Raw genomic sequence first — 27,910 nt, 5'->3', positions numbered from 1 at the left:
ATTTTGGATCCCCAAACAATCCTTATTTTTATGTCCTTTGCCCTTTAGCCCCTTCCTCCTCTGTTCTCCACACCCTCATTATTTATCCAGGCCAATTCCCATGCCTTTTGGATCCCCAAAGGATCCTTATTTGTGTTCTTTACCCCTGTCCTAAAATGTGGAGATTCACCCTAAGCCTCACATAAAAAAGAATATTTAACTCCTCCACTCCTGAGTAGTGAACTTCTACTTGGGTGGTTCCTGACTCCCACCCAAGAGGAATCATGGCATTATATCATAGTTCATCAGATACTGTTTTCTCAAGGGAGTATCAGAAAATTTCAGGCCTTCCACCAGTCTTTTCCCATGTTACACTATATTTAATATACCTCTCCATCATTCATTTAATATCCTCCCTTACCCTTTGCTTTTAAACATAGAATGTGTCTTTACTTCCTCATTTTCCTAACTATTGTGGTTCCAAACATTGCTATTTTATGTTTTCCCCGCTATGGTATTCTCCCTTCCATTTTTAATTTTTTTTCTCCCTTGTATTATTCAGTCCCACTCAAATCTTCTTGAATGCCTCTAGCTTTGTGACTTCCCTAAGACTTTTTTTGTCCTTGTACTTGGATACCTTCATTCTCCTGGGTTTAAGAGTTTGCCATTCTGTATTATGGTGTTGCTTTTCTTTTGCTGTCTGTATAAGATTCCAGGGTGCTCCCTTCCAAGGAGATCCCTGAGTAGCTAATTAAGTTTAGGTACTCAGGGATCTTAAGACCTTATTTATCCTCCTTTATAATATACTGCTGTTGTTTATGTGTAAAGATAAGTCTAAAAGGGAAACCCTGTCTATATCTTGTATTTGCTTCTCTGAGAGATAATATACTTTCATTCAAGGCACAGACAGAAGAGCAGCTCCTCATTGCAACTCATAGCACTTCTCTAGCAACATCTCTCCCCTCTCCTAGCCCTGGCACTGAAAACAGCAGAAGAATTCGCCCTGGCACTTTTTTCAGAATGGGCGAGAGGGGTTAGTTCTGGGGTTGCCTAGTTGGTGCTGATAGGTGGGGTGGATTAGAGCCCCCCAACCTCAGTGGGGAGGGGCTTTAATCCACCCACTCCACCATCCAGCACCATCTGAAAAAACCTCAGACCTAACTCCTGCCACTCCCTTCTCTCTCTCCCATTCTGAAGACAGCACTGGGAGTAGGGCCAAGCTGCATCAGCCCAGCCCTGCTCATGGTGCATACAGACGCAAGTTACTGAAGGCGCTCCATTTTGGTTCAGATTGCTGTGGGATTAGCCCCTTATAAAGCCCTCTGCAGCCATGCACTTGTTTGGTCACATCTGTAGAGCACTTTCAGGGTCCGGATTGCACAAAAGTTGTCACTTCTGTCTGCATCTTCATTTCTTTCATTCTCCTTAATGTTGCCTGTGACAAGTCTTGAAACACTTGCATTTTATATCCTCGTGGAGTAGGATCTCTAACCTTCTTCAGAATTGCTCCTCTTGTTCACAACAGAGCACAAATTTACCATGTCTGTTGGTTTGTTTGAACTGGAAGTTCAGTGAGCTCTGTGTGCTCTCTCTACCAGGACTAGTTTGGTTTTTTTTCCCAGCTGTAGGAAGAAGTAGAATAACTGCTTTAAATATTCAGCTGAATCTCCCTTCTGAATACCTTCTGGGAGTCCTTTTATTTTTTATATTATTTCTTGTCTCATTTACTATAATCTTTTTTTTGTTGTTTTTTTTTCCATGCAAGCTCCTTTTCTTTGTTTTCACACATCTTAATTTTATTTTTCAGATGTATAGCTAATTGCAGGTTGCCTTCCACCTTTATCTCCAATTCTGCAACCCAGCCTCTGATTTGTTTTATTTCAGCTTTGATTTTCTCAGACTGTGCCTCCATAAAATATTTTAAAGCTCTGATTTCTGAGATTAACTCATCAAAGTCCTCTCTCATCAAAGGGCATATTTGTCTTTCTCCTTCTCTGTTCTACCTTTTCTTTTTCCCCTTGCAGCAGCCATCTTTTACTCTGCAGCCCCTATAAGCTGTTCTGTATGATCTTCCAGCAAGTTGTTTCTTGGAAAGTAACTTTTCAAATTGCCCCCCAGCCCCCTTATGTGTGTGGTAGGCATTATATAAATAGGGTAAATACTTTGGGGAGTCAAGAAGGTCGGGGATTACCAATGGACTGTGCTGTCTCTGCCCCCGGGAGGTCTAGCTTCATGCAGCCACTTTCGTGATGTCAAGTGAGCCTCATCCATAGTGTTATTTAGTTACTAAATGATAACCCAATATGCAGGTTAGAAGTTCTCTTTTACATATTATATCATTCTGAATATCAACAACAGAATCAAGACTGGTCTACAGTCTCTTTCAATGCCACACTACTACTATCACAACTGTAATTATTTTAATGAAATAGTTACCTCTATATATTCCATTGTGTATGCTTAATATCTGTTTACAAATAGTTACCTCTGTATATTCCATTGTGTATGCTTAATATCCATTTACAAATATTGTTACAGGGATTTGGCTTTGCTGAAAACTGGAAATTGGACTAAAAAAATTGAAGTGAAAAGAGCTCTCAGGTCAGAGGAACTTAGCATAAATGTAATCAGTTCTGACTATGGTAGGTTAATTGGTAAGATTAAGATTTAAAAACAACAGTTACTGATTTTTAATGAATAGTAAAACCAGTGTCATTTAAATGAAACAAAGCATATAAGAAAAATGAACTAATTTAGAAATGTTTAATTGTGTTGTATATTGTTATAAAAGTAGTGATTATGGCTGTCTAATCTCAGCATCATAATTTAGGAAACACCAAATCTTTTATTAAAGGAATAAAACTGCTCTATTCCCACATTTTTGCCACTTCCTGAGTTGAATCACTTCCTGGTGATTGACATCCAGTATAATAACTGAGCTGTGATCTGGCTTGCTTACTTGGGGAAGTGAGTAAAATAGTTGGCTGTTGCATTGCAGTGTAAACTCATTGCTTAGTTGTGGACTCGTTTCTGTTTCAGATGTAGTTGCAGGGCCATTTTTGGCTTGTACTTATAGTTTGTGATTCTCTTCAAGGTATGCTTTGCATGTGGACCTGTCCAAATGACAACTAAGTCTACTCAGTAGAGTGGTATTTATATGTCTAAGGCTTCTTAGGACCTGAAATTGTAGCTGGCCTAGTAGCAGGAGAGAAAGGAGGAAAAGGACCACCTTCTCATATTAGAGTCCAGTAAGCTAGGGGTAAGGGCACTTTGCCAGAAGTGAGGTAGACCTTTGTTTTAAGGGCTCATCTCCAGTGAGAATAGTGCTGTAATCACCAAGCCACAGGTGGGCATTGACCAGACCCCTCTTAAGTCTTTTATTTGAAATTGTCTGGTTAATCCAGAGGGTGTCAAACACATGGCCTGCACACCTGATCTGGCTTGCAGAGCTGTTCCATCTGGGCTACCAGAAATTGGGGTGTGGCCAGCTGTGAGCGTGGCCTACTGTGAAATTTGGGGCCCCTGTGAAAATGACCCTTGGCAGCAAGCCGGTGAGTGAAAGCTAGCAACACAGCAGTTAGTTGCCCTTCAGCTGCCTGGCCTTCTACTGCTTGTGTGCCTCTACCACAGCAAGTGGCTGCCTGGCCTGCAGCCACTTCCCCAATGCTGCTGAAATGATCATTATCAGATCTGGCCCATGTAGTTCTGTGGTGTGGACCCAGGGCCCCACAAGAATTTGGAAGAAAACAACCAAAGCTTATTGTGGGATGAAGTTGCTGTAGATGGAAGGTGCCCATGAGTTCTAGCCTAGTTGCTTGTTACCAGTTTGGCAGAAGGTTTCCCACGGTTCATTTTATCCAATGAATATTAAGTAGAAGGCACAGTGGTTCAGCTTCAAGAGCAGGGTTGACAAGGGGACTAGACTAATGCCTAATCTGTGCTCTGGAAGCAGCAGATGAAGATTCAACCCCCCTCTGAGTGAGAGCAGCTTAGAGTATAGATTTCCTACTTCTTGGGTGGTACTCTAACCACTAAACTATTGGACTAAAATAGGGAGATACCTCTATCACCACCATTTTATTTTTGGCAGGTAAATGCACAGCTATGTAGGGTGAGTCTGTTTAGTCAAAGCGCAGAATCTGAAATTGTACCTGAGTGCCAAAAATGGTGCATAAAGGAAAATGAGTGCCATAGCGTCTGCCTGGTCTACAGAAAATTCTTCCCTTTTATACTTATATCAACTCTACCCTCAAAATTATTCTGGATGGTCCTCTGTCTCAGATTCTCACCGTTTCAATTGCTAACATGAGTGATTGGTACCACCTGAGTTGGGGGGGCACTTGCCCTCTGGCTGGACAGAGACCAGGGGGCCCTCCCATGGCCAATCCTGCAGACTAGGGTGTGGGGGTCCCCCCATGGCCGATTCTGCCAGCGGGGCGGGTTCCCCTGTGGCAGCTGATCCTGCTGACCCACAACTGGCAGCAGCATGTCACGGCCACTTCTGGGTCAGTGGGATCGGCCATGGAGGGACCACTTCTGGTAGTCTCGGGGGGGGGTGGCACCAGTGCTCTCACCTGCCTCCCCCCCACCCAGGAACACTGGCTGATGGGGTGCACCAGCACTCTCAAGGGGTGCATGTGCACCCCCTTGAGCATTGCCACTGGTTGCTAATAATTTCCATTTGCCCCCCCCCCCCCCAAATAAATCCACTACTCCTTCTCAGACAAATGATTCCAAAACATTCTACCCTGTGTTTATGCCTGTCCAAACTAAACCTCTTTTTAGTCCCTTCTCCTTCATGTCTTGGCCACATTAGCAACTCAAGTTCTATTTCAGATTTGGCTATCCTAACATTTAAAGCCTTAGTAGTGAATACTTCCTTGCATATAATCTTGTATATATATTTTGTTGTCTAAAGCTGAAAATATTATTAGTATCCACTGCAAGAAGTGGTATTAACCTCTTAGTTTTGCTTATGTCAATGGAAATAGTGCTACTAGCATTCCCCAATGGCAGCTTGTGGTGCAATTCTCAGTGGAAACTGCAAAATAACATTAGAAATGCACACTTAGAACACAGTAGCAGTTTAAACAAATGCAAATATAAATGGATTAAAATAAACACCACATTCTTTACAGTGGTGGGGGCTAAGCTTTTTGGAAAGGCAGACTTACCTCCCTGAGAGCCACTGATCCCCTTCCCATGTCTAATCCGCTGCCCTGCTTTCTCCTTCCTACCATACCTGCTGCTGTGCTGCCTGCCCCCTTCCTGATCTATGTGCCCTACACAGAGGCTGCCCATGCCACTTGTGGCACATGTGCCACAAATTGTCCACGTAGCTAAGTGATTTTTACAGGAACTGTATTTAAATGTCCTGAATTGTCTGTGTTTAAGATCTCAACCATAACATTCCACTCTTATAGTATTTCCACAATTGAGAAATGATACTATCAAAATCCCGGGGGCCACGTTAATAGCTACTGTATACTGTTTCCCCTCATTGTGGAAGTAAATGATAACATAAGAAAATATTTTAAAATGTATTTTAAGTGTTTTTTGTCTTTGTCTTTATCTTTGAAAGTTGGGCTTGATATTCAGCAAAACTATACAGCCTTTTACTTCAGAACAAAAAGGTTTGGAAATCAAGTAGTTGTACACAGAAAATCAGATGCTAAGTCTTCACTTGATGTATATCACACATCTTCAATAAAAGCATCTTCAGCGAGAATAGATACGGGTAAATAACACACTAATAAAGAACCACATCCTTTTCTTATTGCTCTTATCAATGGGAGCTTGGTCACTTTCTTCAGTAGAAGATGATTTGGGCCCTATATTTATTCATGTCTCTTCGTAGTCGAGTAATATGTTGCATGATTCATGCAAATAGAGTATATTAAGGAATTTAGGAATGACTACATGGTAAACTTCCTACTGCTGGTAGCAACACCATCAAGGTCACTGCAGTGTTCTAGGGAGCGCTGCTTTTTAAACCAAGAGCAGCGTAACCATCTCTGCATAGCACTTCAGTTGGGTTAATTAGCACTGCTGAATGATGCTGTCAATTGGCCTGACCCCAAGCCAGTTAGCTCACCAAAGTGGATATGTCTATACTGTTGCAGTGTTAGAAGGCAGCCTGCCTAGAGCAGCTGAAAGACATTGCTACTAAAGACAGCAAGTATATCAGACATAGTCTTTGTATGTTGTCATTGAAATTGACTTGATGTTAACAATCAAGTCAATTTTCATCAAATACAGCTGGAGCACTTGTTTCTGTAAGGATATGTTTCTTTATGGATTTGGATTTGGGAGCACTTTTCGATTTGGGATACTTGGCACATGTTGAAGGCTTCAGTGGGGATGCTTGCAGTATTCAGTGGGGATAGCTATTGGTTGCTAATGAAATAGTCTGACCAGCCCAAAGAAGTTTTTCTGGCTGACAGCCAGCAGATGGAGTTTTTGACCCAAAAGTTTTGAGGGTAAACAAAGATCTAGTATCATATATAAGTTTGAGCCTTGTTTTTACTATATGAGGTACTATTAATATCAGTGAGCTTTAAAAAGTCAATATTTATTTATTGCACTGATTTAGGAGGAAGCACCTGTAACCAAGAGGTCTCCTACACAAGATCTGGGAACAGAGAATGCAACCATCACTGTAAGAATAAAGATGCCTGTGGACATGACTGTTGTAAGTTTCATTTAAACTTCATTATTTCCCGTATCTAAATTTGGAGGGTCCTACTTTCTTTTTTATTACACAAGGGCAAGTTAAGACAAATTCTGTTCATGCCAGTAGTTGCATTGACATAAAAACAGCATAAGTAAGACAATCCTGTTTAGAGTGCTAATCGGATGCAACCTAAAAAGAAAAAGGTAAAAATTCTCTGGGTAATAAAATGCAATATAATACTTTATATAACATATCTAGCATTTAATAGCAATATTCAGCTTTTCATAAGTTTGCATAAACACAAATGTATCAATAATTATCATAAAGGTGTTTTTAGTGGCAAAACTCCCATTGACTAAATGGAAGATTCTTTTCATTCCTTTTCTTAGGTAAAATTGGAGTTTCTCAGAAGTCTGAGTTGAAGAGAGATTCAGAATTTTCTTCATACCTATCTGACTTAAGGAATAGAAGCTCAATTTCATCTGTACCCCCAGTGAAACGATTAAAGGTTCGTATGACAATATTGAAATGATTCTTTAGTCATTTTAAGTTTATATGTAGGTTGGAACCATGTTGTTAATAAAAAATAAACATGCACATAAGCAGATCCCAGATTTCAGAAAGAGGGTGTAGCAACCTGAGTTGCAGGGGGGCTGCATCCTGGCTCCCAGACTTCCCACCCCCCACACTAGGGGACAGATCGTGCTGCAGGAGCAGCAGGAGGGGTCGTTTTTGTTTTGCTTTGTTTTCTAAGTCCCTCAGGCAGGTAATTATCTTCTTTCCCCCTTCCCCGTCTTTCCTTATCCTCTTTTCTTCCACTCCCTGCTCAGCTGCACATCCCTCACCTCCTATGCCCACCACTGCCGCTGTCCTCAGCTGAGCTGGGAGTGGCTTGGGAGATTCAGAGCTGCTTCTGCCCCTCCCCAGCTGGGCTGCAAGTGGAGGCAATCTTGGATAGAGACAGTAGTGGCAGTGGGGGGTGGACAAGTTCCCTTCTCCTGCACCTGCTCCTGGACTCTCAGGGAACACCAGTGGTATTGGGTAGGGAGGAGGGACCTGCCCGCTGCTGCTGCTGTCCCTGGCTGCGTGGAACCTGGCTAGAATTGGCAGGAGCAACCAGTGCTTCCCAGAATCCTGTAGTGGCCCTTTCTACAAATGCTGCCTTATCTATACTCAGCAAGTTTAGGAGAATGTGTTGGACTTAATAGAAGGGACATTTGGGAACCACCAGTCTATGTGGCAATATATGACAAGTGATTTAGTCATGCTGCTGGGCAGGACTGCTTTGGTGCACAAATGCCCAGAGATCTGCAGGTTTGAGAATAACTTTCCTCTTTAGAGTATGTTCATGCAGCATAAAGCACTGCTTTGCAGAGAAACAAAACTAGCTCCAAAAAATCTAGTTTGCACACCAGAAACAGTATAGCATTCTTAAGGCAGCACTCCTACCAGGCTAATTAGTCTGTTGAGGGAGTGCTGTGCTGACGTTATACTGCTGCTGATCCAACCTAGCCGGGATCTTTCCACACAGCAGTGCATATTCTCTAATTCTGCAGTGTTTCAGAGTTTGCAGTTGCCCTTCTTCTCATCCTGATAAGTTTGCAAACTCTTTTTCCTCTAGGGAAAATGCTACCCTTAAGTTTTTGGAACCCATTCTTTTCTCCCTATAGAGCTTTCTACAGTGTAGGATATTGGGTCAATAGATAATATGGTTAACGGGTTAAGGATAATAACCAGCCTGAGCTTGCTGAGATGGGTGTATAACAGAAATCTCACTGGTTCAGTTGATCATTTTATTCAACTTTTCAATTTTTTTTAAACCTATCCTATCTGATAGTCGTATATTAAATCATTTAATGTATAATCTCTGAAATGTGAGTAATACTTTTATATATACATTGGCTTCCGTATTTCTGGCAAACAAGGTTCTTTGGATAGATATGATATCTTTTATTAGACCAGCTAAATAGTTGGAATTTATTGGAAAAATTGTTCTTTGCAAGCTTTCAGGCACAAACACCCTTCTTCAGGCAATAGGGAGAATCTGTTGGTGTTTGTGTGCTCTCCTGGATAAAATGGAAGCCAATATGTAAAATGCAGGTCTATGAAAATGCAAATGTGGGACAGTAAGGATCAGAGGAATGGCAGATGATAGGTGGGGGAATGGAGAGGAATGTAGAACTAGTGATAGAATGTAGCTGGTAAAGTGCAGACAGTTTACCTGGAGTAATTTGATGTTAGGCAGGTTATGTGCCATAAATCTAATGTCTATATGTAGCCCATGATTTTTTGTATCCAGTAGATTTATTAAGTTAAATTTGTAGGCTTGTCTATGAAAGGTGCTTTGTAAATATGCTTTGAGGATTAGAACTGAGAGATTGGAGAGAGTGGTTGTCTTGTGAAAAGTGTGCAGCCACAGATAATGGGGTATTTTTGTCTCTGATAGATTTTTTGGTGTGTGATCATTATGGTATGCAGTTGTTTGGTTTCTCCTACATATTTTCTATCAGGGCATTTAGTGCACCGGATGAGTTTGCAAGTTTGCATACCAGAAACAGTATAGCATTCTTAAGGCAGCACTCCTACCAGGCTAATTATATTACATTTCTGGAGGTCCAGGAATGGTGATGGTTCTGTTGTGGTATAGTTATTATGGGAGTGGCAGAGATGTGTTGGCAGGTTTTACATTTCTTGTCATGGCACAGTCTGGATCCATTCAGTGTAATGTGGGCTATAGAAAGTTTGCTTCTGGTGATGAGGTTAGCAAGGTTCAGTCAGGGCCAGATTAATGCATAGGCAAACTAGGCACATGCCTAGGACTCTGAGCCATGAGGGAGCCTGGTTCTTCCCTGCGCAGCAGCAGCAGTATGAATGGCCCCATCCACCTCCCTTCCCTTCTTGTTTGTTTGCCTAGGCCCACTAAAGGATTAATCCAGCCTGGGTTTGGTGCTTTTTTTTAAAGGCTAGGATGGGTGGTTCTGGAAAGATCTCTTTGAAAATTGGATCTTCTATTAGTACGGGTTGCAGTTGTTCATGGATTTTCCATATGGGTTCCAGGGAAGTATGGTACATCATAACCAACAACCCTATATTCCTCACAAGGCACTAGTACTGTGGTCCAGATTATTAAAATACAATGAGATGCCACATATATCTTTCCTCTCACATGTACAGACATTGTAATAATTTTGTTTTGTTTTAAGATGCAGCTATTGAATCAAACTCAGAATGTGGATCTTAAACAATTTGTTTATACACCCAAATCTTTGCTGCCAGCATTGCCAAGGTACCATATTGTTATGATTAATATAAGAGAAGCCACATCCTATATATTTCAAATCCTTTAATTTATCTAAGTACTCAAGGGTTATTTTCTGAATCAAATTAGTTTTAATTTTTAGCCGCCTTTTGACCTGTGTTTTCACTGATTTTGTTTTATTAATTTGTATGAAGATCTGAATATGTAGAGTCTCCTGCATCATCAGTAGATCAGTGTGAAAATGTTGATAACCTTGGAAGATTTGAGAAACAACTACAACAGGAGAGCTATGAAAAGATTAGTAAGTTAATATTAATATATGAGGCTTTATATGATTTTTCACTGTCTTGATTTAACTTGAATGTTTATTGTAAAATCAGACCTGTTGAAACCAGTAAATCAACATAGCAATGCAGGAAACTGCACATTTTAGATTATACAGTACCCTCAATACATTAGTTTTCTTTCTGATATCAGTGGAAATTACAAGAGTAGAGCTACTCAAATAAGATCCTTTAAAGGAACTCTTTAGAGATTAGTTCTAATACAATTTAAATCTAATTATGTAAATACTACTGGGTGTGGTACTTGCAACTATGTGTATTTACATTGAAGCCAAGCAGAAGATAAGGAAGGGTGGCCTCGTGGAGACTAACTGGTTCAGTAGTGTATCCTCTATCTTTTCCCTTTGCCTCCTTTTTCATAGTAACTGAAGAATCTGAGTGAAATTTTAACACTCAGTATGTGTGGTAGAAAATTGGCCTCTTAAGTTCACATTTTGTAGGACATCTTTCTTTGTATCTGTAGTAGGAAATGATTCTGTGTTTTAACACCTCTCAAGGTTGTAAATTTTCCATAAATGTATGTGTAGTAATAGAAAACATTTTCCCCAATTCTTCTAATCACTGTTTATGAAGGTACAAATGTTATTACACAATATGCAGTGTATGTAAGTGCAAAGATATTAATTGTTCTTAATTTCTAGTGCTCCATTATATTTTATTTTTAGAGTGATATAGAAAACACTGCTTAAAAAGAGTGTAAATCTCCCGAAGTATACTGCCTCCATATCTACTTAATATTTTTTAAAATTTTGCTGCCTTGGTGAATGTTCTTAACTCTACCTCTACCTAATTGTCACTGTAACTGATTATAGTTCTTTGGACCTGTAATAAATTCATTATTAATTTTATATTTTATGTAGTATGTAATTTTACAGAACATGTCATACTCGATAATTAAATATAATGTAATAAATGGCAAGTGTTATAGATAAGATATATAATTAAAGTTTAAAATAGGAAATGCAAGAAATTACCTTTTTTAAAAGAAATTACATAATTTTAAGTGCTTTACCATTCAGATTTTAAAGTGTGTTAGTCCATTGTGATTAGCTCTTGGGGAAATAGTAAATAGGAGAAAACAGTGCAGAGAAAAAGGGACTGGGTTTGTAAATATTAAACTTGCTCTCAGACCAGAATTTTCATACACTCACAAGGAAAAAACTGAAGCTCAGATGATTTAGAATATGCATTAGAAGGGTCATTCACTGGAATCTAGAATGAAGAGGACTGTTTCTTAAAATAATATTGGAAAACAGTGCATATCTAAGCCATCTTTTTTAATGAAATCACTATAGATTTATCTTGGAAACATTCTTCAAATGTGGGTGAGAAGACCCATCAGGCAATGATGTCAAACAAAAATCTTGAATCTTCAATGCCTAACTTGACTGATGCAGATAGAAGCAGCTCTTGGTTTTCAAAGGCTCTGAATGTGAACTTTGAGTTGGGAGATGAGGTTTGGGATGATTTTGATGATGAGAAATTAATATATGCTTGCAGCTTTTCCAGTGATGTGGCAAATAAAGATTTAGGTAAGATTATATTTTTGTAACATGTTTGTTATCATTCTTGCTGAATGCTTACAGAATAGACAGTGTACCAGTTAGACTTCCCTAAACCAGCTTTTACCCTGTTTTGCTATAAGTACTTAGAGTTACAGAATCATAGAAGAGTAAGGCCTAGATATTTTTAAATCTGCAGGTCCAGATGACCTCCACCGAAGAGTGTTGAGGGAGCTGGCAGGGGTCATCACAGAGCCCTTGGCTCAACTGTATGAGCATTCGTGGTCATCTGGCCAGGTGCCGGGGGATTGGAAACTAGCTAATGTTGCAGTTTTCAAGAAACAGAGGAAGGAGGACCCAAGTAACTATAGGCCTGTAAGCTTCACCTCAGTCCTCGAGAAGATCTTGGAGAGAATCATCAAGGAGCACATCTGTGGGGGGCCTGCAGGGGAGATCATGTTCAGGGGCAAACAGCATGGGTTCATCAAAGGCAGGTCCTGCCTGACCAACCTGATTGCCTTTTATGACTGTAACTAAATCCATGGATGATGGTGTTGCCGTGGATGTAGGTCTTTCTAGACTTTTAAGAAGGCCTTTGACACTGTCTCTCACCCCATCCTCATCAATAAATTAAGTGACTGTGGCATTGATGCCTGCACAGTTGGATGGGTAAAAAAATGGCTGAGGGGGCACAACCAGAGAGTAGTGGTGGATGGGTTGTACTCAACCTGGAGAGATGTGAGCAGTGGGGTACCCCAGGGCTCGGTCCTTGGGCCTGTACTGTTTAACGTCTTCATCAGCAAGTTGGATGAGGGGGTAGAAAGCACACTGTCCAAGTTTACTGATGACGCTAAGATGTGGGGCGAGCTGGACACATTTGAAGGGAGAAGAGAGGCTGGAAACAGATTTAGACAGACTACAAAAGTGGGCAGATTAGACTAGGATGGGGTTCAGCATAGACAAATGCAGGGTGCTGCACCTTGGAAGAAGGAATCCACAGCATACATACAGGCTGGGAAGTTCCCCTCTTGAAAGCACAGAGGCAGAAAAGGATCTCGGAGTCATTATTGACTCCAGGATGAACATGAGCCGCCAATGCCAGACTCCAGCCAGCAAGGCCAGCCATACCTTGTCATGCATCCAAAGATGCACCTCAAGCCAGTCCAGAGAGGTGATACTCCCCCTCTGTGTAACTTTGATCAGGCCGCAGTTGGAGTACTGTGTCCAGTACTGGGCACTGCGCTTCAAAGGGGATGCGGCCAGCCTGGAGAGGGTTCAGAGGAGGGCCACCCGTTTGGTGAGAGGGCAGCAGGACAGGCCCTACAAGGAGAGACTGAGGGACCTGAACCTGTTCAGCCTCAGCAAGAGGAGGCTGAGGGGGGACCTGGTGGCTGCCTACAAACTCATCAGGGGAGATCAACAGCAAATAGGCAGAGCCCTTTTCTCCCCAGTACCACCAGGGGTGATGAGGAACAATGGTAATAAGCTGATAGAGAATAGGTTTAGGTTAGAGATCAGAAGGCAATTTTTTTACAGTTAGGGTGGCCAAAATCTGGAACCAACTTCCCAGGGAAGTAGTCCTTGCCCCTACCTTGGGCAAGTTCAAGAGGAGGTTGGATGATCACCTGTCTGGAATCTTGTGAACCCAGCATTCATTCCTGCCTTGGCAGGGGGTCAGGCTAGATGATCTCTTCAGGTCCCTCCTGACCCCTAGCTACTGTGAAACCATGAAACTATAAGGCATGAAGGGAACTCTGGAGGTCATTTAATCCAACCTCCTGCTTGAAGTGGGATCATCCCTAACTAGACCATCTCATACACATCCTTGTCCAACCTATTACCAAACCACACAATCAACCCTGTCACACAGCTTAACCTGCCACAGGGAAAAAAGGAAGACAATGACAGTTTGTGGCCTGCTGCTGCAAATAAGGTTATTAAAATGTGTGCTAGAGAATTAAAGAAGAGGACCCCCTTCCCCCAACAAGAAGGCAAATGCCCCTACAGCCCATGCCTATCTTACTATGGAGTAAACTTCCTTCCTAACACCAAACATAGGGCCCTAGGCATATGCCTAGTTTGCCTATGCATTAATCCAACCCTGCCAATCACTAAGTGAAAAGGGGACCCGGTTGTGCTTATTTTACGCATTATAATTATTGAGTGAAAAAGGTAATATAAATATACAGTATTATATATACAGGGGCCTATGAGTTTGTTTGCCTAGGGCCTACTAAAGGGTTAATCTGGCCCTGGAGCTCTGTCTGATCCTGAGCAGAGGGACAAGACCCTCTAGCCAGGAACCTCTGGGTTTTTATACCAGCAGGAGAATTGGTACCCCAGTCAAAATCCCTAGGCTTAGCTGCAGCCAATACCCAATGCTTCTAAGGAAGACAAGCCCCCCAACAAGTGGCAACAGGCAGGGAAAACATTCCTTCCTGTGGCAACCAGCAAAGCGCAGTAACATGGGAAATATCCCTAGCATAGCTTAACATAGGCATAGCTACTTCTAGATCATCACTGACCAATGCTGATCCAACCTCTTCCTGAACACCTTCAATGATGGAGATTCCACAACTTCTCTGGGCAGTCTGTTCCACTGCCTCACTGTTCTAACAGTGGAAAAGCTTTTCCTTGTGTCATCTCTTACAACTGAAAAGTGATTGGATGTTTGTTAAATTGATCAGCAGAAAATATTTTTTTGTTAAGGTTATCAAATCGGTGCAATTCATTATAGCCTTTATCAAATAAGTGTAACCCTGGGCACGATACTAGCCGCGTCTTCACCTGAATAGTGGGATCCTGGGGTACCCACTAGCCAGTGGCCCCGCCTAGCTCCCTGGGTAGCTAGTGCAGGGTCCCCGAACAGAAAGCCTCCTCTTACAATCAAACAACCTTGCAGACTGTTATGAAACTATTTACAGAATTTAATTATTTACAAGGTAACATATAACCAATGCAATAGAACAAATATTACACTGCATGACCTGGTGATGGTGGCTTAAGGGTTAATGCTTCTTGGATACACTTTACACTAGGGGAAAGTATGCAACTTATCCATGATGCATAAGGAACCAATACATAAATACATTGATACTCCAACTAGTAAACCATTAAGAACTTATTTGCATAGTCTATAACTCATACAGTGTGTACTGAGGACCCTGTGTGCACTGCCCCTGGCTTGGTATCTCACGGAGCAGGGCTGTCTCTGCCCCTGCACAGGATTTGTGGGTGGTCCCTGGTGCTGGCATTCCATGCAGGAGCTCCAGGGGTCTTGGTGCAGCAGGCAGTGGCTCTTCCCCTGCAGTCTCTGCAAGAAAGCTTATTCCTGCCCAGGCCCCTTCCCTTGGCTCAACAGGGAGCAGTGTCTGGGTTGCAGGTTGTAACAATTTCCCCTGCCTAGCACAGCCTCACAGCACCCAGCAAATGCGGCTCCTCCCTGCCTTCTCTGCTCACAGAGAAAAAAAACCAGGGCAGTCTCCAGGCTCTTCCCCTGGCCCTGTATCCCCCTCCCCCGCTGTGCTCACCCAGCCACAAAGGGACTTGCAGGAGGGGCTTCCCTGGCTTGGAGTCTCCTCACAAGCAGCTCCTCTCTTAACCTGGCCTGGCTAGGAGGGGAAAGGAGGGAAGACACTGTAGCACTCTTCCCTGCAGCCTCTGCCTCTCCCTGCTACTTCTGCAGAGCTCTGCCAGGGGCTCTCACATGGGGAGATCTTTTCCCTGGTCTCCAGCCTGTCTCTTTCTCCTTTGTTCTCCCCCTGGGAAAACTCCCCCCTCTTTTAACCAAGCCTCTCAGCCAATCCCAGGCCAGGGCTCTTCCCTGTCCCTCTTTAGCTAACCTGTCTCATTCAAACCCTGCTGGGGTTACATCACCCCTCCCACTTCCAAGAGGGCTACCTCCAAAGCAGCTTCACTCGCCCTCAGGCCAAACAGTGTTCCTACTGGGACAAGCCCTGTCTCTTTGCACTCTGTCCCTCTGTGGGGCAGTCATTATTCCTTCAGGTGGGTCCATTTTTAATGCTGCTACATAAGTTAAAAACTTTGCATCAATGGGTCCTTTTCAGTTCTCATAGAATTATACAATTTTAAGAGCAATGGATATTTTTTATAGTAAGCTATTTTTCTTTTCCAAAGACTGTAACGTACTCTTATAACTGTCAAAGATCTTTATCTCGTGTTACCTGAAGTACAGCTCCCATAACTTTTTCTTCTGCGTATGTTATGTAATACCATAATCAGGTTTATAGTACTGACTTCAGGTATATTATTTCCTAGGATCTTTCATGGTCAGTCTGAAGCAATCTCTTCCAGATTTAGTTCCAAACCAAAATAGAGGATTGAAAGAACAGCAGTAACCAGATAGGACTCAAATTCAGTTTTGTTAACATTCATAGTTCCTGTCCTTTCTCTGAGCAACATTAACATACACAGTTATAAAATCACCTGCTTAAACTACAACTTCCACCACTGCAGTGTCTTGAAAAATTGCACCAGTAGTGGATTCTGAGTCTGGTTTCTGTTAGTGTAAACAAATCCATAGGACCGTATTCTTTGTGGTTGTTACTATTTGTAACCTGGAGCCTGCAACTGTAACTGGACCTTGATAATTCAGTATAAACTCATACACTAATCTGTACGGGCTCTGGCCTGCAGCTTTTGTACTTCATATAGGCAAAGGGTGGTGGCAGAAACAGATATACAAAGGGTAGAGTGGAATTCAGAGTAACACACCAGGTTAGTGGTAGAGCCAGGAATAAATATAGTAATATCCGCTCCCATTCAGAGCCCTATCCATTCAGTCACACTGCCTGTTAATAGATTCAGCGATGTCAGGGATTTACAGAAGCAGATGTGGTGCATTGAACTGAGGCAAGACTTCGTATTCAAGGAACAATGAGAAAATAGCTTCCTGAGTACAGAAATTTTTGCTAGTTTGACTGTTTACCTCAACATTTAACGTTAACCAGCAATCCAAACAAGCAAATATGAAAAACTTAAACAATATTCAAATCCCTGCCTGACACTTCTACTCTTAGAAATCTAGGAAGGATTTACAGGGATCTCACCCCCAAATGTTTTATGACTATCTTAAAACTATCATCCTTGCACAGGATCTGGAAGCTCCTGCCTTCAAAATACAACACAACACAAACCACTATTCCAGAACACACAATACGAAGTCATAAGTGACACTTCAGGAAAGTAAGTTTTGGATGTTCAGTAAAAATGTATCATCTGTTCTTGAGGTGGGCACATGTATAATGTTATTGGCACAATGCTGTCCATGACATTTTACAGAATTGTGGGGACTAGGTAAATTGGAATGTGAACTTTAAAAATGACAGAAGTTTGAACATTAAAAAAGACAGTTGTTATTTATTTATTTTTCAATTTCATGTAAATGCGGGGGAGTAGAAATTAAAACCATTACACTTCAGAGAAAACCATTTATATTTATTCTGAAATATCTAAATTATCCAAATTTAACATTTGCAGTGTTGACAAATTGCAGGATAAGATGGGTGTTCATCCACAGAATTCTCTCTCTCCCACATTAAATGCACCATCAAAAATGAAATTGCCAACACAGAACGAAAATACAAATGAAGTAAGTAGATAAATATTCATAATAGTGTATCCAAAAGTGCAGTTAGGTGAATTTTTTGTCTGTGATTCAGTTTGACCATTTTCAGTTTTCTGTCAATATTTGAAAGACTGATAATTTTTGTGACACTACCTCCGTTGTTCAGATACAGGTATTCGTCTATTTTCAGCTTTATGCAGAAAGAAAAATAGACCTACAAAAAGAAATAGATGTGATTTTCACTCACGTACTGCATTATGTAGCATTTCAACAAGCCTTTTGCTCTCAAGCCTTGATTTAGCGAAGCGTCTGCACATATGACTGAAGTTCAGCATGTGCTTAGGCCCTTCCTGTGAGCTACCAGACTCTAGGTAATAAATATGGATTCTACGAGTGCACCGGTAGAGATTTTGGGGGCCAATACCAATAGACAATTTTTAAGGAGGCATATCGGCCAATACCAATCCGATTTCTGATACAGCTGCATGCAGCTGGTAAATCTGTTGTGGTGGAAGGGGAGGAGGGAGGGAAGGGACTTGGGGCCAGATCAGTGTCACCTGTGGTGGGGGGAGCGGGGCAGGCGCTGCCCAGTCAGGACAGGGTGGGCATGGAATGGAGCTGATGTTCGTCTGGGGGGGGGCAGCTCCCATCACTGTGTGCACCCCACGAGGGCATGAGGGGTGGGGAGTGTGTGCCCCCAGATCTATGCGGAGCAGGACAGATGGACTGCAACTGCAGGCTGGAGCTGCGGCTGTGCCGGGCTCTTCTCAGCAGGGGCTGGGCTCAGGGTGGGCGGCAGTGGCACTGGGAGGGGGGCTATGGCAAAATTTGGGATCATGGGGCAAATGCCTCCCCCCCACCATGTCCTCCCAGGGTACACGCAGTAGTGGGAGCTGCCTCTCCCCTGCACCCCCAGATGAGCTATGGCTCTGTCCCGTGCTTTGCCCCAGCTGGGCAGCTTATGCCCCTTCCCTCTCATTCCACCCCTCTCCTTCTACCACAACAGACTTACCAGCTGAACACAGCTCTTCAAGCTACCAGGCTGTGCTCCTCACTGCCTATGTGCCATGCTGCAGCTACACACACGCACGGGCATGTATCAGCAAAATTATTGGCCACGTCGGGCTGAGTTTTGATACAGCCAATTTTCTTTATAATGATGCTGATCTGATATCGGACTGATGTATTGATGCACCTTTAATGGATACTATGAAGTACTATAGTATGGATGTTTCTTCTTAAATTGGCTTTTTAATTGTGGTTATTTTGTAACCTTTACATTTCAGTTCAGCTTTCAAGCAAAAAAACATCCCAACCCTTCTGAGGTGAAAAAAACATTTTGTTCTTCAAACTCAGGAACAGTCTCAGAGTCTTCTAAAAGCAGTGAAAAAGGGGATTTTTTTATTTGTAATAAAGAAAGAAAAAGTGAAATTGATCTCAGGTAACAAAAATATTTTTTTATGAGTCCGATGCTTCAAGGTACTGAGAGCATTTAATGGGATCTTGGTCTTTAAGGCAGGGGTAGGCAATGTTTTTGGATAGAGTGCTGAAAAAAAAGCACAATATCTACCTTGTAAGGTGATGAAGTGCCAGCATGCCAGAAAAACAAAACTGGGGTAGGGGGTACATGGCAGGACACACTGCATATTAACATAATTATCATAAATGCTTCTCTTTTTACAGTAAATAGCAGATTTTCTAAAAATTCTAAACCTGGTGACAATAAATAAAATTTCATATGCTACATGTGCACACAGAACCAGACACATGCATACATGCACACTACCAGACACATGCACGGGATGCGGCCAAGCTGCTGGGCCACAGAACAAAATCCAACCCAACAATGCCCTGGGCCCACCACAGCCCCTGTGCTTCCCTGGGGAGCTGGCACCCAGATTGCTGTTTGGCCTACCAAGGTCCCAGTCTATCAGCCAGTTGAAGGGGTGGTGCTAGAAGGAGTTTGGGGGGGGGGCCATGGCGACTCCAAAATTTGATTTAGCTCCCTCTCCCCAAATTTGCTTTAACTTCCCCCTCCCCAGTGTGGCTACCACCTGCCCTACACAACTAAGCCTGCAAAAGTGTGGCATTCCCAGGTGGCGGGAGGGGAGGCTGGGCTTGGACTGGGGTGGGAAGTGCTGGAGGGGTGGCTATGGGGGGTCCTAAAATGAACCTTGGGGTGGCTGTAGCCCCCCTAGTGCTGCACCTGTTGGCTCCAGACCCCAGCTGGGCTTTGTGCCAGCGGCTGCTGCTTGAACGCCTCTGGGCAGATAATGGCTGAGGGGCCTGAGGCAGTGCAACCCCAGCCCCTACTCCACCATCCACTCTGAGGCGTGCATGCAGTTGCTGCCGGTGTGGAACTACTGCCAGGGCTCCAGACACCCAGATCAGCTCCTCGCTGGTGGTGATTGCAACACATGCCTCAGGGCAGGGGCAGCGCAGCCCCAGTCCCTCCACTGCCATCCACCCAGAAGTATGCATATGAATGCTTCCCTGGTCCCTTGGGGCCAAACCAGCTGGGAGCCTTCAGTGCAGCGGCCCTCCTCAGTGCCTGCCTGGCCCCTGAAGGGGAGCTGAGGGTGGGCAAGACTGGGGCCTAGGCAGGCCGGTGCAGCCACGACAGCTGTTCCTGAGGCCCAGGGGGCTCTCGTGGCTGGGCTCTTGCACCAGGGGCAGCTCTGCCCCACTTGCACTGTGCCTGGCATGCAGGGAGGCCAAGCCTGGAGCTGGAAACACCCTGGCCTGGTGTCCTGCCCTGGCCAGGCAGTACATCCCCTTGCGGCCATTCCTGCAGAGCTGTGCAGGCCAGGCTGGGCTCCACCTTGGGTGCCACTGGGGGTCCCTACCTGCCGCAGCCTGAGCCAACGAAATCCTGAGGCATCTGTGCTTCCCACCCAGCTCCTGCCTTCCCATGGGGCCAGCCAAGCTGGCCTGCCTGCAGTGCATCCCCCTGCACCTGATTCTCTCTGTGCTGCCTGGACACTGCCCTGAGGGCGTGGCTCTGGTGCCCTGGTGCTGCCCCTACCTGGGTGGGACAGGGTGTCCCTCTGTTCAAGTCCCAGGCTCGGGCTTGCCCATCCACTGGGATCCTCCTGTGCAGCACCTGCCTGGGCCCTGGCCCCACCTCCCTGCACTTCCCCTCTAGAAACAAGGCTGGGCTGGAAGGTGCAGCCTGGGGACAGGGTCCCTGACTCTGCCCCTGGTGCTTGCTGCAGCACTGGAACCTGTGGCTGCTCCATGTTAAAAACGTATTTGTTTGGTTTTTTTAAGCAATTTCCTCGCCTGCCTCCTGGAGTACTGAGGATAATGTCTCCGTGTGCCACTAACTGGCATACATGCCAGGGGTTGCCGATCCCTGCTTTAAGGCAAAACCTTTCCATATGACAAAATACTTTATAAAGGTTATGACTCCTTATTTTATTAGTTGTAATTAACTTTTCATATGAAGAAATGGAATTTAGAATTATTTGGTAATACAGCTGTTTCCTAGCTGCACACTGCGTAATTTCATAGGTTTTATATACTCTAAATAATGTAACTTTTTGATTTGCTTCATTTTTACTAGATATCTTCCAGATGATGAAGCCAATGATGCTAAGCCTTTTCTTGGAATATTTGATGGTATTTTCTAAAACATATAAAAACAAGATATATCGTAAATTCTGAAACATGAAACTCTCCTTTCCAGAATGAAAACTCTTCAAATACAGTTACAAAATTTATTTGATAACTGTTCATTAATAGCCAACTTTGCTGCACAGGCTAGATAACAAAAACATTGCTAGCTAATTTACACAATTCCATGTATGTTTTTGTCTTTCTGAAAGTTATTTAAGCCTCTTTGTTAATATAACTTGCTGTTTTCAGGATTATAAATAAAAGTATTTGAAAGTACTTTCTTGAAGCCAGGATAGTTCTTAAGCACTTCTAAATAAGGTAAAATAAAATAAGAGCAAAATTGCTTTCTATAATGTGTATCTGCTTATATAAATACATATCTGAGTAACTGCAGTGTTCTTTACTTACAAATTACCCATGATTTTTGTTTGATGTCTGTTAGCTAACCAAATTAAGGGTTACATAAAATATTAGCATTGTGAAAAATTTAAACAATAAAAGTTATGAATACAATTTAATAGAATAAATATTTATTGTGCACTCTAATTGGAATTTGTAATGTATTGGCATTAACATTTTCTGTAGAATCTTCTTTGTAAGTATATTTCACAGTGTTCTACATGTCTGATTTAAAGACTTCATAAGAATGTCCAGAAGCTATACTTGTTGGGGTGGATCCAGAGGGGGTGAAGTGGCACACCTGCACCTACTTTTCCAACCATGCCACCAAAACAGCAGCCAGGGATTTACAGCTCAAAGAAGGTAAGTATGTCCCCACTTCCTTCCCCTCTGGCCAATGCTGCTGCTGCAGTTCCTGGTGAGCAAGCCCCACCCCTCAGCCAACTGGAGTGGGCAGGAGCTCATCTTACTCCCAGGACAGCACCTGGCAACAGCAGGCAGGAGGAGGAGGGGATGGGAGAGGAAGGGATGTAGAAGAAAAGGGAGTGAACTTGTCTCTGAGCATGGAGAGGGAACAGAAAGTGAGGAATGCTTACCTTCCTAGTGACTCAGGGCTGTAGGAGCAGCAGCTGAGAGCTTGTCTGCCCCAGTGTAGACAAGCAGGTGGAGGAAACTGGGAGTGGGGAGTATAGCACCATACCCCACTTTACAAAATCTTAGGTCCACCTCCGTATATTTGGGTATTCATGCTGCTACTTAAACTCATAAAGTTGGCATTTATTTGACCATTCAAATCTAGTATCTGGATGGATATTCAAATCCAGTATCTGGATGCCTTTATATTTAGGGCACAACTTTATTTATTAATTTTAACGCATCTGGAGACTACTGGCATAATTTCATAGTTTCTAGGGTCGGAAGGGACCTGAGCAGATCATTGAGTCCGGCCCCCTGCCATGGCAGGGAAGATTACTGGGGTCAAACGACCCCAGCAAGGTGTTCATCTAGCCTCCTCTTAAAGACCCCCAGGGTGAGAGTCAGCACCACTTCTCTTGGAAGTTGGTTCCAGACCCTAGCCGCCCTGACCATGAAGTAGCGCCTCCTGATATCTAGCCTAAATCTACCCTCTGCCAGCTTGTGACCATTATTCCTGGTCACTCCTGGCAATGCTGGGGGGAACAGGGACTTCCCCAGTACCTGCTGGTCCCCCCTGACTAGTTTGTAACAGGCAACTAGATACCCCTCAGCCTTCTCTTGTGGAGATTGAACAGGTTCAGGTCCCATAGCCTCTCCTCATAGGGCCTGCCCTGCTGTCCCCTAATCATGCGAGTGGCCCTCCTCTGGACCCTCTCCATGTCCATGTTGTCCACATCCCTCTTGAAGTGCAGCTCCCAGAACTGGACGCAGTACTCCAGCTGCAGCCTGACCAGTGTCACATAGAGGGGGAGGATCACCTCCTTGGACCTGCTTGAGATGCATCTGTGGATGCATGACAAGGTACGGTTGGCCTTCCTGACTGCATCCCCACACTGCCGGCCCATGTTCATCTTGGAATCAATGATGACTCCAAGATCCTTTTCTGCCTCTGTACTGACAAGAGGGGTGTTCCCCAACCTGTAGGTATGGTGCTGGTTGTTCCTCCCCAGGTGCATCACTTTGCACTTATCAGTGTTGAATCCCATCCTATTCTTATCCGCCCACCCCTGTAACCTGTCTAGGTCCGATTGCAGCCTATTCCTCCCTTCTAGGATGCCCACATCCCCCCACATCTTAGTGTCATCAGCAACTTTGAACAGGGTGCTATTTACCCCCTCATCCAAGTCACTGATGAAGATGTTGAACAGTGCAGGCCCAAGGACCGAGCCCTGGGGAACCCCACTGCCCACATCCCTCCAAGTCGAAAATGAGCCATCCACCACTACTCTCTGGGTGCAGCCCTCCAGCCAGTTGGCGACCCATTTGACTGTGTGGGTGTCGACACCACAGTCCCCCAGTTTCTTAATGCGAACAGGGTGAGAGACAGTGTTAAAGGCCTTCCGAAAGTCCAGGAAGACTATGTCCACTGCTACCCCTGCATCTAAGGATTTGGTGATCTGATCATAGAAGGCCACCAGGTTGGTCTGACAGGACCTGCTGCTAATGTTGATTGCCCCTAAGCATAATCTCTCCTGCTGGCCCCTTGTGGACATGTACCAGAATAATTTTCTCAAAAAGCTTGCCTAGGATCGAGGTAAGACTAACTGGCCTATAGTTTCCCAGGTCCTCCTTCCTCCCCTTTTTGAAGATGGGAACCACAGTGGCCCTCTTACAGTCCTCTGGCACCACTCCAGAGCACCACGAGTGCTCGTAAAGCCATGCCAGGGGTCCTGCAATGACCTCAGGCAATTCCCTCAGTACCCTAGGGTGGAGATCATCTGGACCAGCAGATTTGAATACATCCAGTCCTTCCAGAAGTTCCCTAACTAGTTCCTCACTAACTCTTGGCCTAGGTGTGCCTCCCCTGGGGTCTAAGGGGGGCCCAGAGGGGGGGCGTGACTGTTTCGGTCCCTGCTCAGGAAAATGGAGGCAAAGAAATCGTTAAATATGTTGGCTTTGTTGTCTGGTGTGATGACCAAATTTCCTAGCATGTTCTGCAGGGGCCCCACATTACCCGGAACCTTCTTTTTGCCCCCTATGTATTTAAAAAAGGACTTCTTGTTGTCCTTGATCCGGGAAGCTAGTCCCAGTTCCATCTCCGTCTTGGCCTTCCTGACTGCCCCCCTGCATCCCCGAGCAACTGCAGTATAGTCCTCCCTGGTGATGGCCCCTCCCTTCCATTGGGTGTACGCCTCCCTTTTAGGTAGGAGACATTCCCGGATGCTTTTGGTGAGCCATGGGGGTTATGTGCCCTCCTGCTGTCTTTGATCCATGTTGGAATTACCTCCCTTTGGGCTTGGAGGACCATCTCCTTAATGAGTGACCACTTTCCTTGGACACCTGGCTCCCCTCCCCTCCAGGACTTCAGTGCTTCCCCGACTATTCTCCTTAGCTCATTGAAGTCCGCCCTCCTGAAATCTAGGGCTGCTGCCTTGCTGTAGGCCTTTGCCACCTTGTGCTGGATGGTGAATTCCAGCAGGTGATGATCACTGTCGCCCAGGTGGTCGAGCACCCGCAGCCCCCTCACCAGGTCGTCACCCGCAGCCAGCACCAGGTCCAACAACGTGTCTCCCCTGGTGGGGCTGTGCAGCTCCTGGGTTAGATGGAGCTCCTGCATTTTGGTTAGGAACGTATGTGAACGGTCAGACGTGGCTGACTGCTCTTCCCAGCAGATGTCTGGAAAGTTCAGGTGAGGGTAGTGCAGGCACTGATAGGCTCTGCTTGTGCACCTGGGGCTGCGGCAGATGCTGAGAGGAAAGGCAGGGTTTAATCCCCCCACACCATGCAGCAGTGGTTGGGGCACTGGCACAGGGCCCTGGCCTGTGTCTCTCGGAGAAGTGGCCAGCCAGCCTTGGGGAGCAGGGATGTTAGCTGGCTGCAAGGTGGAGAGGATCTGGGACTAGTTATGGAGCCCGACTCACTGATGCTTCCCACTGTGGCACTGCAGCCTGGACTGGGGCAGCCCCAGGGGGCAGGAGTCAGCACCTGCTGTCTCCTATGTGCAGCCCTGAGTGGAAGCTGTGGTTTGTAGGTGAGCAGCAGTTGCGGTGTAGCTCCCTGCCTCCTCCCTCTCCTGGTGGCAGTGGAGTAAAACGTCGTGGCAGGTGGAGGTGAAGCACCGCTCCTCTGAGGGACTTGGCGCTTGGCCCAGGTGCTGCAGCGCAGGCCCTACATGAGGGGATCTTCAGCGTGGGATGCAGCCAGGGCCACGTCAGTGCTCCTGCTGCTGCTGCCTGCAGTGCGGGGATTAACTCCCCCCTTCCCCTCAGGCTTCTGCTGTCTGGATGCTGTGGCCCTGGGTGCATGAGTGAAGCCTATCAGTGTCCCCCTCACAATGTGAGGATTAAACCACAGCTTCCCCTCAGTCTACCAGGGTCTGGCTCCACCCCCAAGCAGTGAGGGGGCTGGGGGCACCTGACAAGGGCTGCTGCTCCCCTGCGAGGCAGATCCAGCAGCACTCCATTGCAAGATTTTGCACCCCCACCCTTTCTCAGGCAACAGGAGCAGTGATAGTGCTCTAGGTAGGGAGGAGGGGGGTGGGGCCAACCCTGCTTGACTGGAACAGACAGCACAGCTCAGCCCAGCCCAGCTCAGGGCTGCAGAGCCTGATGGGATGCTGGGGAACTGATTTAATTTAAACCAGGAAGGGGTCTGGGACCCAAGTTCCATAAACCGGTTTGACCTCAATCAGTGAAGTCTGATACTACATTCAGCTAGGTTTATCTCAAACTGGTTTTGGCCATTTTGAAACTGGTTTATGTGCACTGAATTTCTTCCGTTACAGGTTTAAACCAGTTTCTGATCACTTAAGCTGGTTTATGTGTAACTTCTGTCCCTAGCCTAGGTGGTTACAAAGTCCTTTAACTTTAAGTTCTTTATTTAGTTCTGAGTTTTGATAATGCATACAATCACATTCTGATAATGGGAGAGAAAGAAAAAAAATTCTAAACTCAGAATTGCCTAGACTGAGAATCATGGCTACCTTCCTTATTAGAAGGCAGTCATGCTTATGGAAAGGAAAAGAATGTAACTTAATGTGTTACCAGGCAGATCTAAATGGGCAACAGCAGTTCAAAATACATTTTCAACCTACAAAAACTTAAGAAAAAAATCTAGGCCTACCTAGTTACCCTTAACTATAGAAGGAGTTGCTCCCACTTCAAGGATCAATTTAGTGAGCTCTGTATGGTCCAGACTGTCGCCCCATTATTGTTGTTTTACCCCCAGGATGAAATAGCTTAAATTTGACCTTTTATACTTAAAGTCTTAAATGACTTAGTGTCACAGGGGGATCCTGGGGTGGCAGCTGGACCAGTAATCCTGAGTCCCAGTCCAGTACTTCAAGCAGAACACCAAGTCTCCTTTATAGACCCCCATTTAAAGTCTATTGAAGTTGAAGAGGAAAAAACTGATTCTAAGCACTCTGGATTAGACCCCTGCTAACCAGTGATGATTCTTACAGCACTAGATGCCTTCATTGGGGTTTGCATGCTCAGGAAAGCTGATGACCAATAAGGTCACATGTGAATTTACAGTGTCACCATGGATATGTCTGTGTTGGCGCCTTGTTGGGCCTGGGGTTGCTCCGAAGAAGTAATCCCCTTCCAGTCCATATGTGCCAAAGCTTAGAAATTAGGCAGTAGCCAGCTTGTGCTGGATGGTGAATTCCAGCAGGTGATGATCACTGTCGCCCAGGTGGTCAACATGGTCAAGAGTGCCCAACCCAGTATCACCTTCAGGTTCTCTGTCTCCAAGGTGCTTCTTGGCATGTGCTAAATCAGCTTTACTGACTAATTTCTGAAATTGACTGTGCATAGAATCAATGGAATTGGGTGGGTGAGGTTTACTTCTTGGCAGTTTTCAGAAGCCCAGCATGGTGTCAGGGTAAATGTGATCTTATTGAGTGCTGCATATGAGGTAGCTTATTCATTTTTCAGTATGTTACCTTGCTCCCTGGGTGTGCTAGCAATGTCCACACAGGGAATTAGTATGCAGTAAGCTCTGGAGTGAATTGGCAGTGAACTGATTACACCTCATCAACTTGTAGATAAGCCATTAGTGTCATTTCAGTCCATTATGGCCCATGTCTGACCATGCTTTACTTTTGAGATCTGTCACAGATGTAACATACCATAGAATGGCTATAATCTGGCTATAATACATGTATTACAGATTATAGAAGCCACTAATTAAATTCAACTGGTGTGAATAAAGGTAATTTCATTAAGCTATTAAAATGTATAAAACGAGCACTAGAAACACAGCTGAAATATAGCTAAAAACTGCAAGTCACAGCACTTACTTTTTTACATTTATTTTTTATAAGGAAATGTTACAAAATAAGTGGTTGACCATGGATAAAAGGAATAGAACAACTGAGCCTCCATGGATGCAGCAGAAAGCTGCGGTCATTAATCAGGGGGAGATTCCATATAATTTACATTAGAACAGTACTGTTTCCTATCATGAAACAGTGAAAAAAAAATTCAGTGCGAGAAGAAGGACTATGTTACTGTCTTCCTAGTTTGATTCTCTGTATTAAAATACATGCTGATACCTGCTTTTAATTTAACTTCATCCATATGTGCCTCCTTGTCCTATTAGATATATTGATTTCAAAATATAAACTCAGGTCAGCAATATCAACACCTGAATATTAAGAAAACAAAAGAACTATATTATGTACTTGGAAAGCACAATTCTCCAAAATGATAAGTAGGAAAATGTTTAATGCCTGAATGCTGGCAATTAGATACATTTTTATATTATCATGCATGATAAAATTTATAAATATATCAGGAATCTCAGTTTCATCTGTGTGATCTTTAAATTATTATTATTATTTTGATTTCTTGGTGTATTTTTTTAAACAAAGAGGCAAGTTAGAAATCTGGTATAAATCTAGGCATAATT

The 27,910-nt window shown here is 44.2% G+C and overlaps 1 protein-coding gene across 1 annotated transcript in view; it reads left to right on the top strand.

Annotated features, from left to right (window-relative positions):
• The window catches only part of HFM1 (helicase for meiosis 1), a 72,455-nt gene extending 50,960 nt beyond the window's left edge, over window positions 1-21,495 (top strand). Inside the window, exons 30-40 of the mRNA XM_090048596.1 lie at window positions 2,518-2,621; window positions 5,561-5,716; window positions 6,572-6,670; window positions 7,042-7,160; window positions 9,856-9,938; window positions 10,106-10,212; window positions 11,551-11,787; window positions 16,872-16,962; window positions 17,257-17,368; window positions 18,631-18,785; window positions 20,910-21,495. Of these exons, the coding sequence (XP_089904722.1) occupies window positions 2,518-2,621; window positions 5,561-5,716; window positions 6,572-6,670; window positions 7,042-7,160; window positions 9,856-9,938; window positions 10,106-10,212; window positions 11,551-11,787; window positions 16,872-16,962; window positions 17,257-17,368; window positions 18,631-18,785; window positions 20,910-20,976 (1,330 nt within the window). The 3' untranslated portion in view covers window positions 20,977-21,495. The remainder of the gene's footprint in view (window positions 1-2,517; window positions 2,622-5,560; window positions 5,717-6,571; window positions 6,671-7,041; window positions 7,161-9,855; window positions 9,939-10,105; window positions 10,213-11,550; window positions 11,788-16,871; window positions 16,963-17,256; window positions 17,369-18,630; window positions 18,786-20,909) is intronic.
• The last annotated feature ends 6,415 nt before the right edge of the window (window positions 21,496-27,910 follow it).

The sequence above is a fragment of the Crocodylus siamensis genome, chromosome 5 (assembly GCF_052110815.1).
Source record: "Crocodylus siamensis isolate JL-2025a chromosome 5, ASM5211081v1, whole genome shotgun sequence".
NCBI classification, from domain to species: domain Eukaryota; kingdom Metazoa; phylum Chordata; order Crocodylia; family Crocodylidae; genus Crocodylus; species Crocodylus siamensis.
Note: the sequence above shows the minus strand (reverse complement) of the source record. Positions and strands in the feature narration are given on the sequence as shown.